The sequence below is a fragment of the Carcharhinus amblyrhynchos genome, chromosome 9 (genome assembly GCF_965287045.1).
Source record: "Carcharhinus amblyrhynchos chromosome 9, sCarAmb.v2.hapA, whole genome shotgun sequence".
NCBI lineage: Eukaryota > Metazoa > Chordata > Chondrichthyes > Carcharhiniformes > Carcharhinidae > Carcharhinus > Carcharhinus amblyrhynchos.
The window spans coordinates 61,501,330-61,519,122 of NC_137332.1; the positions used below are offsets into that span (position 1 = coordinate 61,501,330).

The following is a 17,793-nucleotide window of genomic DNA, read 5'->3' on the forward strand; positions in this document are numbered from 1 at the left end:
GTATGAAAGTAGGGATGGACACCATTCATGGTTAAAGGAAGAGGATGCATAAAAGGTCAAAGAAACAGAGTTTAGGGTAATATGGGTAATTAGGGTAGTATTGGAAAACATCAAGGAGATAAAGAAAGCCACAGAGGCACACTTTGTTGGGTATGTCCAGTGGTGTAACTGTGATATAACAAGTCCTCCAATTCACAAATTAAAGTTTCAGTGGTACTCACAAGGTTGCAAATAATAGTAGCTTTCCGACATGTTGAACTAATCATTTGCAAAATGCAATGTTTAGTGCTTCTAAATGTATTTAACGGGGCACCTATTTTGACTTTAAAGTAAATATTTTTGGATGGATAAAAATGACACTTTATTTGCACCCCACTTTATATCACATTTTTGACATTATGCAGAATAATAACAATATATTTGATTTAAAACAAAGGGAAAATATTATTTCATTTCTACAACATTCTGACTTAGATAGACTGAAAGACTGAGAGAATGGCTGGAATTTTACCAAATTTTCTTCTCCCATTTACTTAGGAAATCATCTAAGCTATTTGCTTCAAAAGTCCCTGTAGTATCGAGTTCTACATTCTAACCACTCTCTGAGTGAAAAAGTTTCTCCTTATTATGCCATTGTATTTATTACTAACTTTCTTGTACCTGCAGCTTCTAATTCACAATTTTAAAGGCCTATACTGGGTCTCCTCCAAGTCCTTTCTGCTCTGGAAAATCTGCTCAATCTTTCCTGATATCTGAAATCTCTTGGTTTTGGAACCATCTTTTTGCATTTTCCCTGTTCAGTGCTTATAATATGCTTTATCTGAAGACAGTCCTTGTACAAATTTAACATAATATCACTACTTTGAGATTCTATTTCAATTCCAATTCTCTTCCCACACCTAGTGGTACACTCAGGCAGACTTTTGTCTCTTTCCGTTGCTGGTAATTCCTGAAAAAGGTCTCTAGCCTCTCACTAGTGCTTATAGTTTGAGGGGCCCCACTACACATCAAGTGTGGCTGACCAAGAATCTCACTCACTTTCACTGTCAGCCATTGATGTGTTGGAAGGATTCTCAGGTTGACACACTCAATCTGTTTGACCGCATTATGAGCGCACCTTCCTTGGCCATCAAATCCTGGGGTGGGACTCAACCCAGAGCTTCTGGGTGAGAGGCAGGAATGCTATTTACTGCACCACAAGGACCTTGAATGCTATACCCCTAGAAGTAAATCCCACTGTTTTATTAATATTTTTAATTGTTTTACTGACCTGGAACACTACTTAATGATTTGTTATTGGCATTCTGTCGCAATGTTCTAGACAGTTAAATGCTTGGCTTTAAAACACAGACACAAAACAGAATATGATCCTGAGTTAGAGAGAGGAAAACAAAACAATTTGTGCTGAAGATAGTTTTACTTTGGGTCAGTGATCAGGGTGTTACAAATGGCTTGATGCAGGTGTCACTGGCTAGGCCCAAACTTATTGTCCATCCCTATCTGCCCAAGGAAGTGGTGGTGAGTTGACTTTCTTGGACTGCTGCAGTACGTGTGGTGTTGTTATACCCATAGTGGTATTAGGAAGGGAGTTCCATGTTTTAACTCTGCAATAGCGAAAGAACAGTGAAATAGAGTCCCGAGTTCTGTCTATTGTAATGATGGGCAACGTAGGCTAGTGAGTGGGCTGCATGTGCAGTCCTCCTTCATCTTAGTGGTCCGCAAGATTGAAATCAGGTTTGTTCACTAACCATGACCCCTTGAATAAGATTAAATATATGCTGAATATTTCATAACGGATTATAGAAAATGCTTAATCATTTATATAGAAACAGAAACTAGAAGCAGGAGCGAGCCATTCAGCCCTTCGAGCCTGTTCCACCATTCATTTTTATCATGGCTGATCATTGAATTCAATATCCTGATTCCCCCCTTCCTCCCGTATCCCTTGACCCCTTTAGCCCCAAGAGCTATATCTATTTTCTTCTTGAAATCAGACAATGTTTTGTCCTCAACTACATTCAGTGGTAGTGAATTCCACACATTAACCACTCTGTGGGCGAAGAAATTTCTCCGCACCTCAGTTCTAAAAGATTTACCCCTTATCCTCAAACTATGACCCCCAGTTCTGGACTCCCCTGTCATTGGGAGCATTCTTTCTGAATCTATCTGTCTAACCCTGTTAGAATTTTATCAGTTTCTATGAGATCCCCTCTCACTCTTCTGAACTCCAGTGAATATAATTCTAACTGACTTAATATTAAGAGAATCATCATCAAATTCAAATGGTAAAAACAAAAGAAATATTTACACTTTGGAAGCAAAGAGATTGCACAGTTCTCACAGCATGTATGTTGCTTTGCTTGCTCTCATTTTACGTGCATATCACTTCTGTTATACCAGTAGGAAAAAATCTACGGGCGGAAACCAGCAGAATGTGATAGCCCTGCATATGGGTAACAGTCAACAAAATGTCTCCTGGTCTGCAGTCAGAACAGGCTGCATGTGGCCATCGGGCAGCAGGTTGCCCACCACTAGTATATTGCATGCTGCTTCCACTGTTTGAATGTAAATAGTCCAATATTGTAGCTTCACCAGGTTGACACCTCATTTTAGAGAAACCTAGTGCTGCTACTGGCATGCCCTCCTGCATTTTTGTTAAATCTGGGTTGATCCTGCAGTTTGATGATAATGGTTCAGTTGGGGAAATGCTGGGCCATGAGATTGAATACAATTCTGCTACTGCTAATAGCCCACAGCATCTCATTAATGCGCAGTTTTAATTTGCTAGTTCAGTTTGAAATCTAACCCAAACAATATGGTGGTAGTGCTACAAAACACATTGGATGGTTTTCTCTTTGTGAAGATGGGACTTTGTCTCCACAAGGACTGCGCAGTAGTTCTCCTAACAATACTGTCATGGACAGGTGCATTTGCAACAAGTAGATTGGTGTGGACGAGGCCAAGTAAGTGCTGAGCCACCTTTGATGATGGATATTGAGGTTCCCTATCCAAAGTACATTCTCTATCCTTGCCACCCCACTGCTTCCAGTTCTTGTTCAACCTGGAGGAGTACAAATTCACCAGCTGGGGGTGTGGAGGCAGGAGGGGTTTAGTATGTAGTAATTGGCAGGGGATTTCCTTACCTCATGTTTGACTTGGTGCTACGACAATTCATGGAGAGGGCTGCTGCAGGCTAGGTGGAAACAGCCAAGATGTCTATTGATTTTTCACATGCAGGAATTATGACAACCAATCAATCAGGGGAATCCTTGATAACATTTGTGGTATAGGTGAGGCACTATCTGCTCATTGTGAATAATTTACCAGCACTCACTGACATATGAAAAATAGCAACTTGGACAAGGTTAGCAGAGTTCCTGCTGCTCATAGAACTGGGCCTTCTGGATGGAAGGAAGGAAAAATGGACAGGGAAGGGGAAGGAAAATATAGAACATAGAACATAGAACATTACAGCGCAGAACAGGCCCTTCGGCCCACGATGTTGCGCCGACCAGTTACAAAAACAATGACCCACTAGCCTATACCAATCCCTTTTCGTCCATAAACCTATCCAGAGATCTCTTAAACGCCCCCAAACTAGACGCATTTACAACTGCAGCAGGCAGGGCATTCCAATCCCTCACCACCCGCTGGGTAAAGAACCTACCCCTGACATCCGTCCTGTAGCTACCCCCCCTTAATTTAAAGCCATGCCCCCTCGTGCTAGCTTTCTCCATCCGAGGAAAAAGGCTATCACTATCCACCCTATCTAAACCTCTAATCATCTTATATGTTTCAATAAGATCCCCTCTTAGCCGCCTTCTTTCCAACGAAAACAACCCTAAATCCCTCAGTCTCTCCTCATAGGACCTCCCCACCATACCAGGCAACATCCTAGTAAACCTCCTCTGCACCCTCTCCAACGCCTCCACATCCTTCTTGTAATGCGGGGACCAGAACTGCACACAGTACTCCAAGTGCGGCCGCACTAGAGTAGTGTACAGTTGCAACATTACACTGCGACTCCTAAATTCAATCCCCCTACCAATAAACGCCAAGACACCGTACGCCTTCTTAACAACCTTATCTACTTGATTCCCAACTTTCAGGGATCTATGTACACACACACCTAGATCCCTCTGTTCATCCACACTATTCAAAGTCCTCCCGTTAGCCCTATACTCGACACATCTGTTGCTCCTACCAAAGTGAATTACCTCACACTTCTCCGCATTAAATTCCATCCGCCACCTCTCGGCCCAGCTCTGCAACCTATCTAAGTCTCCCTGCAGACTATGACACCCTTCCTCACAATCTACCACACCTCCAATTTTGGTGTCATCAGCAAATTTACTAATCCACCCAACTATACCCTCATCCAGATCATTAATAAAAATTACAAACAACAGTGGCCCCAAAACAGATCCCTGAGGCACACCACTCGTAACTGTACTCCATGATGAATATTTACCATCCACCACCACCCTCTGTCTCCTATCTGATAGCCAATTCCTGATCCAACTTCCTAGATTACCCACAATCCCATACATCTGCATTTTCTGCAGAAGCCTACCATGGTGAACCTTATCGAACGCCTTACTAAAATCCATGTATACCACGTCAACTGCCTTGCCCCCATCCACCTCTTTGGTCACCTTCTCAAAAAACTCAATAAGGTTAGTAAGGCACGACCTACCCGCTACAAAACCATGCTGACTATTTCTAATCAATTCATTACACTCCAAATAACTATAAATCCTATCCCTAATAATTTTTTCTAAAACCTTGCCCACAACAGAAGTAAGACTCACCGGTCTATAATTCCCGGCAAAGTCTCTGTTCCCCTTCTTAAACAATGGGACAACATTCGCTATCCTCCAATCCTCCGGGACTACACCAGAGACCAATGACGACCTGAAGATCTGAGCCAGAGGCTCTGCAATCACCTCTCTAGCCTCCCAGAGAATCCTAGGGTAGATCCCATCCGGACCAGGGGACTTATCTATTTTCAGCCCCTCAAGAATTTCCAGCACATCCCCTTTATCAACCGTAATACTGTCTATTTTACACCCCTGCAACCCAATGTCCTCCTCAGCTATATTCATGTCCCCCTGCGTGAACACCGAAGAGAAATATTGGTTCAATACTTCTCCAATCTCCTCCGGTTCCACACACAACTTCCCCCTGCTGTCTGTAACTGGCCCTAATCTTGCCCTGACCAACCTTCTGTTCTTGACATACCTATAGAACGCCTTAGGATTCTCCTTAATCCTATCAGCCAAAGTCTTCTCATGTCCTCTTTTAGCCCTTCTCAACTCACTCTTCAACTCCCTCCTAGCCAATCTAAAGCTTTCTAGTGCACTATCTGAGCCCTCCAATCTCATCCGAACATAAGCCTCCTTTTTCTTTTTAACCATCGACTCAACTCTTTTAGTGCACCACGGTTCCCTAGATCTACCAAATCCACCATGCCTGACAGGGACATACCTATCAAGGACTCGCAGTAGCTGCTCCTTGAAAAAACTCCACATTTCAGACGTTCCCAGTCCCTGTAATCCCCTAATCCAATCCATGCTTCCTAATTCACTCCTGATAGCCTCATAATCGCCCTTACCCCAGCTAAAATTGCTGACCCGAGGTTCATGCCTATCTCTTCCCATCACTAAGGTGAACGTAACCGAATTGTGGTCACTATCACCAAAATGCACACCAACTTCCAAGTCTAGCACCTGGTCTGGCTCATTTCCCAGCACCAAATCCAATATAGCCTCACCTCTAGTTGGCCTGTCTACATACTGAGACAAAAAACCTTCCTGCACGCTTTGTACAAACACTGACCCCTCTAGCGAGCTAGAACTATAGCAACTCCAATCAATATTCGTAAAGTTAAAGTCCCCCATAACAATTACCCTATTACTTTCACTCCTAACCAGGATTGTCTCCGCAATCCTTTCCTCAACCTCTCTAGAACTTTTAGGAGGTCTATAAAAGCCTCCCAACAGGGTGACCTCTCCTCTCCTATTTCTAATCTCTGCCCATACTACCTCAACTGACAAGTCCTCATCAAACTTTCTCTCCGACACTGTGATACAGTCCTTGACTAGCAATGCTACCCCACCCCCCCTTCTACCTTCTTCTCTACTCCGACTAAAGCATTTGTACCCCGGAACCTGCAACATCCATTCCTGACCCTGCTCTATCCATGTCTCAGAAATGGCCACAACATCAAAGTCCCAGGTACTGATCCACGCTGCAAGTTCATCCACTTTATTGCGAATACTCCTCGCATTAAAGTACACGCATTTCAAACCCTGCTCCGCCCCACCCCCACTATGCCGTGCCTTGCATTCCCCAACTATGCCCCCCTCACTTTCACCCCCTTTCCTCACTATCCCTCCCCCCCTCCGAATCAGTTTAAACCTTCCTGCATCGCTTTTGCAAATTTACCCCCCAGGATATTGATTGGATATTGATATAGTCCTAGAATGGTGATAAAATCTGTTAAAAGACCCATATTCTGAAGTAATATTTCAGGTACCATTTCTACCAATCTGACCTGATTAAACCAGAGCATGTTCATAAAGAAATTACAATTTGAACACTTGGCACTGAAATTGCAAAGTAAAATACTTGAAACTTCAGCTGAAAGTATATTTGAATTCCCATTTCCTTGCTTTTAAATGATCTACCAAAATTATTTAGCAATGTTGGTGCATTCAGTGACCTTAAAGGTTCTGATGTGTAACAGCATCTATGGGTTCAGTGTAATTCCCTTAAGGTTTTGGTTTGCTGTTTGCACTGGCTACAGTGTCTGTAAAGGTCTGACTTTGGAGTTTGCCTGTTTGTAACTGCCTTTGGGTTCAGAATCAATAATGTCCCTAGTTTGGAGTTTGGATGTTCACATTGGGTTCAGAGTTTATTAAGCTCCTGATTTGGACTTTGCCAGTTCACAATTGGTAAGTTGCCTGTCTGTGCTGTCTTTAGCTGCAGTGTTTATAAAGCTCCTGGTTTGGAGTTTGCCTGTTCAGATTGGGTTCAGATTTGGAGTTTGCCTGTTCACACTGGGTTCAGACTTTGAAGTTTGCCTGTTTACGGCCATTCAGAGTTTGCCTGTTCACTGAGTTCAGAGTTTATTAAGCTCTTAGTTTGGAATTTGCCTGTTCACAGTGAGTTCAGAGTTTGGAGTTTGCCTGTTCACAATGGGTTCAAAGTTTGGAGTTTGCCTGTTCACAGTGGGTTCAGTAGGTTCAGAGTTTATTAAACTCCTAGTTTGGAGTTTGCCTGTTCGCACTGGGTTCAAAGTTTGGAGTTTGCCTGTTCACAATGGGTTCAAAGTTTGCGTGTTCACAGGGTTGAGTTTATTAAACTCCTAGTTTGGAGTTTGCCTGTTCACAATGGGCTCAGAGTTTGTCTGTTCACAGTGGGTTTAAAGTTTGGGGTTTGCCTGTTCACAGTGGGTTCACTGGGTTCAGAGTTTATTCAACTCCTAGTTTGGAGTTTGCCTGTTCACAATGGGCTCATAGTTTGTCTGTTCACAGTGGGATTAAAGTTTGGAGTTTGCTTGTTCACAGTGGGTTCACTGGGTTCAGAGTTTATTCAACTCCTAGTTTGGAGTTTGCCTGTTCACAATGGGCTTAGAGTTTGTCTGGTCACAGTGGGTTTAAAGTTTGGAGTTTGCTTGTTCACAGTGGGTTCACTGGGTTCAGAGTTTATTCAACTCCTAGTTTGGAGTTTGCCTGTTCGCACTGGGTTCAAAGTTTGGAGTTTGCCTGTTCACACTGGGTTGAGTTTATTACGCTCCTAGTTTGGAGTTTGCCTGTTCGCACTGGGTTCACAGTTTATTAAGCTCCTGGTTTGGTGTGTGCTGCCTCTGGGTGCAGTGTTTATTTGCCTGCCATTCTCTGAAGGGCTGGGAGCTCCTGGTGTGAAGTTTGCGATTCGCTCGGAGCTCCGCGTCATTGGAGGGCTCGCCCGCGAGAGGAAAGATGGCAACTGCGGAGGGCAGCCTGAAGCGAGTGGTGTGGCAGAGTGAGTGAGACCGAGTGCGGCCAGGGGCGCAGGGAGGGGCGGCGGAGGAGCCTGCCCGGGCTGGGGCTGGGGCTGGGGCTGCAGCTGCAGCCGGCCGGCCGCCTGGGCGGCGGGGTGTGTCCCCCTGCCCCAGCCCCGCTCACTAACGCGGAAGTGGCCGAGCGGAGGCAGCAGCTTGTGGGAGACGCTCCCGCTCGGAGTGCCCGACTTCCAGTCACTCCAAATCCGCCAGCCCCAGGCTGCGAACCCGGAGCAGCTGCTTTTTGGAAAGTGTTGGTTTTCCTGCGGCTGGAGATGCAGGAAAGTCACTTTTAGAAAGCGGGAGGTGAACACATGAGCGGGGTTTCTGCCCACCCTTCCGCCGTGCCCTCCCTCGCTTTGTGTGTTTCAGGCTCCATTTCAGGGAGAATCCTCCCGCACACTCACAAGTTGGGAAAGTGTGTGCGGAGTTTGGAGGCGGAGGCGGAGGCGGGGGCGGGGGACAGGGAAAGCTGCCTGGCGGCTTTGCTGAGTAACAGTTCCTGTCCTCCAGCCCTGTGATGTGGGTATGCCGGCGTGGGACTGGCGTAAACACAGTGAAAAGACTGACAACACCAAGCTTTGGAAAGCTTGTGAGTGTTATCAAATAATTCGGTTGGACTAAAACCTGGTGTTGTCAGACTTTTTACTCCAGCCCGGTGCACAGACGCACGTCTCGCTGCTTCAAACTCAGCCCAGAGTTTAGTCAGGGCTCAGCCGCTGCTGTACAGGCCTGTGTGCTCAAGATAGACACTGGCCACGGTTGGGCTCTGCTTCCTAACTCTTCACAACACAGTCAGACCCGGGGAGGACTGTGCTGGGCTAGATGATCACCGCAACACCCCCAGTGCTGGGTTGTGATTTCCCCCCCCCCCCCAGTGCTGGGTTGTGATCCCCCCCCCCCCCAGTGCTGGGTTGTGATCCCCCCCCCCCCCCCCAGTGCTGGGTTGTGATCCCCCCCCCCCCCCCCCCAGTGCTGGGTTGTGATTCCCCCCCCCCCCCCCCCCAGTGCTGGGTTGTGATTCCCCCCCCCCCCCCCCCAGTGCTGGGTTGTGATTTCCCCCCCCCCCCCCCCCAGTGCTGGGTTGTGATCCCCCCCCCCCCCCAGTGCTGGGTTGTGATTCCCCCCCCCCCCCCCCAGTGCTGGGTTGTGATCCCCCCCCCCCCCCCCCCCCAGTGCTGGGTTGTGATTTCCCCCCCCCCACCCCCCCCAGTGCTGGGTTGTGATTTCCCCCCCCCCACCCCCCCCAGTGCTGGGTTGTGATTTCCCCCCCCCACCCCCCCCAGTGCTGGGTTGTGATTTCCCCCCCCCCACCCCCCCCAGTGCTGGGTTGTGATTTCCCCCCCCCCACCCCCCCCAGTGCTGGGTTGTGATTTCCCCCCCCCCACCCCCCCCAGTGCTGGGTTGTGATTTCCCCCCCCCCACCCCCCCCAGTGCTGGGTTGTGATTTCCCCCCCCCCACCCCCCCCAGTGCTGGGTTGTGATTTCCCCCCCCCCACCCCCCCCAGTGCTGGGTTGTGATTTCCCCCCCCCCACCCCCCCCAGTGCTGGGTTGTGATTTCCCCCCCCCCACCCCCCCCAGTGCTGGGTTGTGATTTCCCCCCCCCCACCCCCCAATGCTGGGTTGTGATTCCCCCCCCCACCCCCCCAGTGCTGGGTTGTGATTTTTTTCACCCCCACCCCCCATGCTGGGTTGTGATGCTCCCCAGTTCTGAATAGCATGAAGACACGTATTGTCTGGAAGTTTCCTACCCAGTAATTACAATTTGGGCGAGGTTCTGGAAGACACTGAAATTATGCTGTGAAAAGATTAGGTTAAAGGAGAAAATTGGCAGGAAGAGAAAGATGATGAGAAGTTTTTTCCTCTAGCAAATTTTCAGCCTCAACTCCACTTTTCCCGTCTAGAACATAGGGACATAGTTTTGAAATAGCTGGTTCAGCCAGTTAGGACTGAGTTGAGAAATGTCTTTACTAAGAGGCTTGTGAATCTTTGGAATTTTCCACTTTCAGGTTGTGGATTCTGAACATTTTCAGGGCTAAATTGGTTTTGAGTTTCGGACTGTGGAGAAATCAAAGGATATCGGATCAGATGGGAAAAGTGGAATTGAGGCTAAAAATTGGCCATAATCTATCTGAATGGCAATGCAGGCTTGAGGGACCATATGGCCCACTTTTTAGAAACATAGAAAAGCTACAGCACAATGCAGGCCCTTCGGCCCACAAGGTTGTGCCAAGCATCTTAGAGATTACTAGGCTTACCTATAATCCTCTATCTTACTAAATTCCATGTAGTAATCTAAAAGCCTCCTAATAGAAACATAGACATTTTCATAACATAGACATGAACATAAACATTTTCTTATGCTTTCAGTAAACAAAAATAAACTCAATAGCCTTAATTTCTCAAGGGCCTAGTTCACAGAAAACAATTCTTAGAATGTGTATAACTCTGGCAAAAGCTGTGATTTTTGGGCCTATTTACTTGTCTGGGGAAGGTGGGTCTGCTGAGTGAATGTAGTCCCACAATGATTAGGTTATGAGCAGTGACAAAGGAATGATGATGTATATTCAAATCTGTGTGGGTAACTTGGAGTACTCTTCAGAGGTGATGATATTCTCATGATCTTGCTAAGACTCTTGGCCAAGTTACAGGGCTGGGAAGTGCTGGTAAAATAATCTGGTGAATTGTTGTAGTGCATCCCATTTACAGTACAGAAGTTGCTAATGTACTAGTGCTGTGGGGTGTTGATGAAGTGGTCTGTTGTGTTCTGGATAGGGTTGAGCATTTTGTACATTGATGCAGTGGCACCAACGGACAAGTGTTCGGTATTCAGTCATGTTGCTGACTTGAGTATTGCAGATCCTCCACATGCTGGAGGGAATTTGAGTGGCCAGGGCTAGGAGAAACCTGGTGCAGAGCATCCTGCTGCTGTAGCCATGACATGCCTGCTTCAGTTCCGTTTCTGATGCTGGTAACGTGGAGGGATTGTGACACTGCTGAAGATCAAAACGATCTTCTGGCAGATGGTCATTACTGAACTGCTGAGTTGTGCAATAGTTGTGTGCCTTATGGATGTTCTCCAAATCTGACATGGTTGTATCATTATTGAAGTAGTTGCAGGTGGAGCCAAGCGCTATAAGATCATCAGTGGGCAGCTTTACTCTGAAGTTATAAATGGAGGAAAGTTTTTTTAAGCAAATATAAGTGGTTGAGGTAACAGCTCTGTCCTGATGAACTCTTGTAGTGATCTCCTGGGCCTGTGATGATTGCCCTTCAATAATTCCTACACACCATCTCCCTTTGAGTCACCAATGACTCCAACCGTTATTGACTCTGGGCTCATTATCGATTTCAGCTTTGCCAGGACTCGTTGCTGCCATACAGAGTCAAATACTGATCTGATGTTCAAGGCAGCAATCATCTTTCTTCTGGAATTCAGCTTTTTTTGTTTTGTGACTGTGTGGAGTTGTGATGATGTGCAGAGCCAACTGGTTCTGTTAGTGCGTGAACTGAGCTCTGGGCAGCAGCAGGTTATTGATGAATAGGTTTTATTTGATGGCTCTAATCTTCCATCACTTTTCTTGTATTTATAAGAATGACTTAGAATCTCTACAGTACAGAAAGAGGCCATTCGGCCCATTGAATCTACATCAACCACAATCCCACCCAGGTCCTACCTCATGTCCTTACGTATTTACCCACTGATCTCTCTAACCTATACATCTCAGGACACTAAGGGCAATTTTAGCATGGCCAGTCAACCTAACCAGCACATTTTTGGACTGTGGGAGGAAACTGGAGCACCCGGAGGAAATGTGCAAACTCCACACGGACAGTGACGCAAGCCAGGAATCAAACCCAGGTTCCATAAGAGGCTGAATTGTAATCATATTGTATTTAATATAATGTGAATAGTAATCACATCATATTTGTCCTGATTTTTGTGGGCAGGACATATGTGGGCAATCTTCCACATTGTCAGGTAGATGCCAGCGTTGTAACTAAACTGGGAGAGCTTGGCCAAGGAATGAATGGTTCTGGCGGGCTAGATTGTAGCACTACAGCCAGAGTGTTGTCAGGATCCATAGCCTTCATTGTATCTAATGCAGTCAGCCACTTCTTCCTGTAATGTGAATTAATCTAGAAATAACCTGTATAGCTGCATTGTTAAAACACTAGGATACATATTGAATATTTTTAAGAGGCACTCTTTCCATCTTGGCAGGCACTTTAACTGTTAGGTATTGTTAGTGCAATGATCTTTTTTGCAACACAACATTGTACTTAACATCTCGTTGAGTATTTATGAAATGATTTTAATTTATGAAAGGATTTTGATTTTAATTTGAAATTATTTTGATTTATGAAATGATTTTGATCTTGTTAAATCCATTGTTCTGTTCAGTACGAACTTGTTACATAAATATTTCTACCAGCATTGGAAACTAAAGGCATCTGTACACTGATTCTAGCAGTAAATCAATTCTGATAACTTGATTCTGTGTAAGGGACGCAATATACCATCCATTTGTAGAGACTGAAGTCAGTTGTATATATGATATTAATAGGTTGAGGTGCCAACGTAATAATAGACACTACAAATTTAGATCAGAAAATGTAACTAATCTACTGTATATATATCATGTGTTACTTTTCCTCTTAAGAGTGTCCAGTTGATGAGTTAATTAGGAATTGTGGCATTTTATAGACAGAGTTAACATTTTAAAAATACCAAAAGAAAATTTAGCTTTGTGTTGGGTAGAATGTGAAGACATTATAAAGCAGTTGAGCACAGGCGTCAGAAAAATGGAATGATAATTGAAAATCACACTCTGGGGATAACAGCTTATCTTCTTTTGAAATACTCTGAAGAAAGGAGTGCCAGACACCAGTCAGCAGTCTCATGCAACATCTTCATATGCTGGTTACCCCAGCTCCAGTGTGTAGCCAGTTTCAGGAAAGACCTGACAAATTGCTCCAGGACAATCCACAAGACAGTTGTGCACATTCCAGAAAATGCATGTCTGGTTGTACCTAACCTAGACTGTCATGCCCTAATACAAACTTATTAATTGGAAGCAAGAGTAGCCCATTCAGCTCCAGCATCTGTTAAGATCATGCCTGATCCAATTGTGGCCTCAACTTTCCTGACTATCCTCTATCACTTTTGTCAGTCAAGAATCTGTCCAATTCAACCTTAAAGATATTTAGTGACCCTGCCTCCACTGCTCTGCGGATGCGGATGAGAATTCCACAGATTGAAAGAGTCTTCTCATCTCTGTTTTAATGGCAGACCCTTTATTTTTGAGCTGTGATCCTAGTTCTAGTCTATCCCATAAGCAAAAACACCTCTCAGCATCCACCCTGTCAAATTCCTTAAGGATCTTGTATGTTTTAATATGATCACCCACTCATATCCCTAAACATCAATGGATACAGGCCCAACCTCTCCAACCTTTCCTCATAAAATAATGTTGGCCTTCCTCATGACTTATCGAGTCCATTTGTCCAGAAGATTGAAGCACATTAGTTAATCCTTGCTGTTCTACAGGATAACAACCCCCTGAGAAAATAACACTTCTTTATGGTCAGTCTGACATGCTTTCAGGTCTTTCTGTCAGCATACACTTTGAATATCCCATCCAAATTGATCTTCATAATTCAAAATAACATTAGTCATATATTCTGAGTCTACATTTTTCTATTCTAATTCTCCAAATACTGTAAATTTAATGAACATTGTCTGTCATCGACTGGATGGATTGAAGAGCCTCTTTCTATGCCATAATGCCTCCATGAACAGCTTTACTGGACATAATAGACCAGGACATAAGAACTGGAACAGGAATAGCCTATTCAGCTCTTCTAAGTACTTTTTAAATCCAACGAGGGTTTCCGTTTCTATCACCCTCTCAGGCAGTGAATTTCAAATTCCCATTCTCCTCTGGGTGAAAACAAAATCCCTAAATTCTCTTCTGATTACCCATCAATTACTTTAACCCCTATGCCCCCTGGTTATTGATTCTTGGAATATAGGCCCTTCTTTTCTGTTATCCTTAAGCCCCTCAATTTTCTGCACGTCAGTTAAATCTCTTGCCATCTTTGCTGCTCCAGAGAGAACAGCACCAGCCTATCCAATTGTGACATTTTCCTCACCTGACAACATGTTCACAAATTCCCACTCTACCCCCCTCTACAGTGATCATGTCCTTCCTTTAATATGGTAATGCACTACTCAAGCAATTAAACACATACCTGTTAAAACACCTACCTGTGTTTCTCCAGCAAAGTGTATTATACAGTTGGGAAAATGTGACATTCTGTTATGTGTTTGTGAATTTTATCAGCATAATAAAATGGTGATTTATGTTCATACAGCAGTGATTGGAAATTGCTTCTCAGTCCTTCCCCATGTTCAGTGTCTGTCAGATTGAGAGACCCCAAGATGAAATTTACCATATATAAATTAGGCTGCCTTAATAATTTTATACAGTTCATCGGAAGCCTTTGTATTATTGAGAAATTTTAGCTCGGCTACTGTAAATATTTCAGAAAGGAGAAAATGTAGAACAGCGTATAGCCATTGTAAATACTGGAATTCATAGCAATTATGTCATAATTTAAGACATTGATGTTAGTGAACCTTCTTTCCATGATTAATTACAATTAAGAATTATAAAAACAGTTCTACTGTCTCATCACTAATTGTATCAATTGTACTTAAAGAAAAGTATCAACTTTTACCAAACTTTTGCATAAGGTAAGTGTTGAATATTACATGCCACTTGGTGACTAATTTTAACTTTCTCGTGAATAATTTTAATTTTGCTCCTTACACTGAATTTCCTCGTGTTTAACACCCACATTATTTAATCTCAAGTTATTATTTTCAAAGATTGGGATTTTAACCTCAAGACAAGAAAAGCTCTTCTGCACTAAAGATAAATTGGGTAAACAGTACAATAAACTGCAAATTTCTTTATATTTTTGATGCCCTAACATTTTTCACTAAGTAGGCAACATGACCATCCAAGGTCAATAAACGGTCATCCAAAATAGCTTTTAAACTGCATGGGAACTAGTCATTTCTGGTGTGATTCGCCATATATTGAGCATTGCAGGTAAACAGTGGGCAACTGTAGGACGTGGGTCAAAAGTGATCATCTAGAAATGAAGACCAGACTGTGATTCCAGAAAATGTTGGTTTATAAATCTATGCTGAAATATGATGGTATTGAAAATGGGTTTAGAACCACCTTCTATCATCCAGAACCTAGTTAATGAATCACATTTCTATTTGATGAAGTAAGTTTGAATTGCATTTTTCTTTTTTGCAGAGATCAAGAAACTTGTGTTAGATGACTGTATGAGAGAAGGAGAATGGAAGGTTTGTCAAATTCTTGATTACTGCATATTGCAATTGATTAAATGTTTAACATATTTGATGAATAGTTGAGCACTTTTTAAGAAAGGTTATTAAAGATCATGGGCAGCATGGTGGCACCGTTAGTACTACTGCCTCACAGCGCCAAGGACCGAGGTTCAGTTCCGGCTTGGATCACTGTGTGGAGTTTGCTTGTTCTCTCCGTGTCTGCGTGGGTTTCCTCCAGGTGCTCCGATTTTCCCTCAATGTGAAAGATGTGCTAGTGCATTAGCCGTGCTAAACTCTTCCTCAGTGTACACCTCCCACTCCCTTGGCAAAGCAGCTAGCATAATTAAGGACTGCACGCTCCCCGGACAATCTCTTTTCCAACTTCATCCTTTGGGAAAAAGATACAAAAGTCTGAGATCACCTATCAACCAACTCGAAGAACAGCTTCTTTCCTGCTGCTGTCAGACTTTTGAATGGACTCTGCTTGCAATAAGTTGATTTTTCTCTACACCCTAGCTATGACTGTAACATTACATTCTGCACTCTCTCGTTTCCTTCTCTATGAACGCTATGTTTTGTCTGTATAGCGTGCAAGAATCAATACTTTTCACTGTATGTTAATACATGATACAATAATAAATCAAAACGAACAGGTGCTGGAGTGTGGCAACTAGGGAATTTTCACAGTAACTTCATTGCATTGTTCATGTAAGCCTACTTGTGACAAATAAATAAACTTTAAAACTGGAGACTACAACAATCAATGTCTGCTGATTTTGGTATGCCAGCCATGCAGCATGACGGCATGAATTGATGTAATTTAAATTCCATTTCCCTCATTTTGCATTTAAAATATCTGCTGTGTTGAATAAGGATGGGGAAACTATTTCCAGTCGGCCACCCTTGTATGCAGCTCACATAGCTAGTTGAGAGCAGTGGTGGAAAAAAGGCTGCCCTTTCCTCCCTCTTTGCAAGTGGAAGATGTGTGGTTAAAATGGAGATAAAACAACTGTTTGGAAACTTTATTCTCAAAGAAAGACTTATGCATTTAAAAAAATAATATTAAGTGCAGGACACTATATATTTTGAATGAATGGAGAAATCCACAATACACTTATTACTAGCCACTGTGTATATCAACAACTCAACAAATAGCAACTGCACATCAGAAGAGATTGTGTTGATACCCTTATCAAATGTGATATTAAAGGAGGAACTATTCATCTATGAGGATACAAGAATGATCACTGATTTGTCCAAACCCAGTAGTCTACAAATTCAATTTTGGTTGATACAAATATATTTGTAATTTGTATGGATTACAAATATTTGGATAAGTTTTATACCAAATGAAATCATTGTGCAAATAATTTAAAAAAAACTTAAATTCAGAACACTTAAACAAGTAAACCCATACGGCAAAATGCTAGCAAGCAGTTGTTGGCAGGTTAATAGATTTAATAGGTCACAGCTGTTCAAGAACACATTGCCTGCAGTAGTTTAAACATCATAATTTAATTGTACCATGGACCTGACTAACAATGATTCTTGTACTGCACACTGCTGCTGAGGTTGTTTCTTAGTACTTTCAGCTTTAAATTTTCTTCCTTTAGATCTCCTTTAATTCTCTATGCAATAAGCACTAATATCTATAATATGAAAACAATAAAAATAGAAAATGCTGGAAATACTCAGCATGCCAGGCAGCAACTGAGGGGAGAGAAACAGAGAGCTGAAAAGTCGGGGGGTGTGAATGGCTTCTCTCTACTCTGAGGGCCAAGTGTGACTTCCATCTCGCATTACTGCTGGGTGATCCAGTTGGTCGTCAGTCCAGCAGCACCAGAAAAGCATCAGTGGCTTCTGGTAAAGAAACAGCTTTGGTCTTGGTCCCCAGACTAGGTAAGTCTGGGTTTTGGGCTGGTAGAGTTTGGTAGGCTGGGAGAAGGGATTGGGTAGGAAGGAATGGGGTTTCAACCTAAAGTTGCAAAGGGCAAATTCTGAAGAGCGATCCCTCCCTTGAGGTGAAAAATTGGGCTTCCTCTGCCCACATAAAACATTTTACAGCATGGGCAATGTACTATCAGGGTCAATAGGCTTGATAACAAGCTGAATTGACCCGGGATTGTTTATTTAAATAGGCAACCTATTTTGTTGTCTTCCTGTCCTCTGTATTTAGGGAGATGAGCTTAGGTGCAGTAGAAGTTGGTGGGACGGATGCCCACATCTTTTTCTGTTTTCCCTGCTCCCGCTCCCATTCCCATTCCCATTTTACATGTTCCCCCACCCTTTGGGAATGTGCCCACCAGGGGCATAAACCTTCAGTCCAGAGTTCACGTTTCAGGACAATGCCTCGTCATTTTTGCCCTTCTGTCT

At 43.6% G+C, this 17,793-nt stretch overlaps 1 protein-coding gene across 1 annotated transcript in view; it reads left to right on the plus strand.

Annotated features, from left to right (window-relative positions):
- Positions 1-7,858: 7,858 nt before the first annotated feature.
- Positions 7,859-17,793, plus strand: part of stxbp3 (syntaxin binding protein 3) — a 60,100-nt gene continuing 50,165 nt past the window's right edge. Inside the window, exons 1-2 of the mRNA XM_080195825.1 lie at positions 7,859-8,028; positions 15,386-15,435. Of these exons, the coding sequence (XP_080051951.1) occupies positions 7,986-8,028; positions 15,386-15,435 (93 nt within the window). The 5' untranslated portion in view covers positions 7,859-7,985. The remainder of the gene's footprint in view (positions 8,029-15,385; positions 15,436-17,793) is intronic.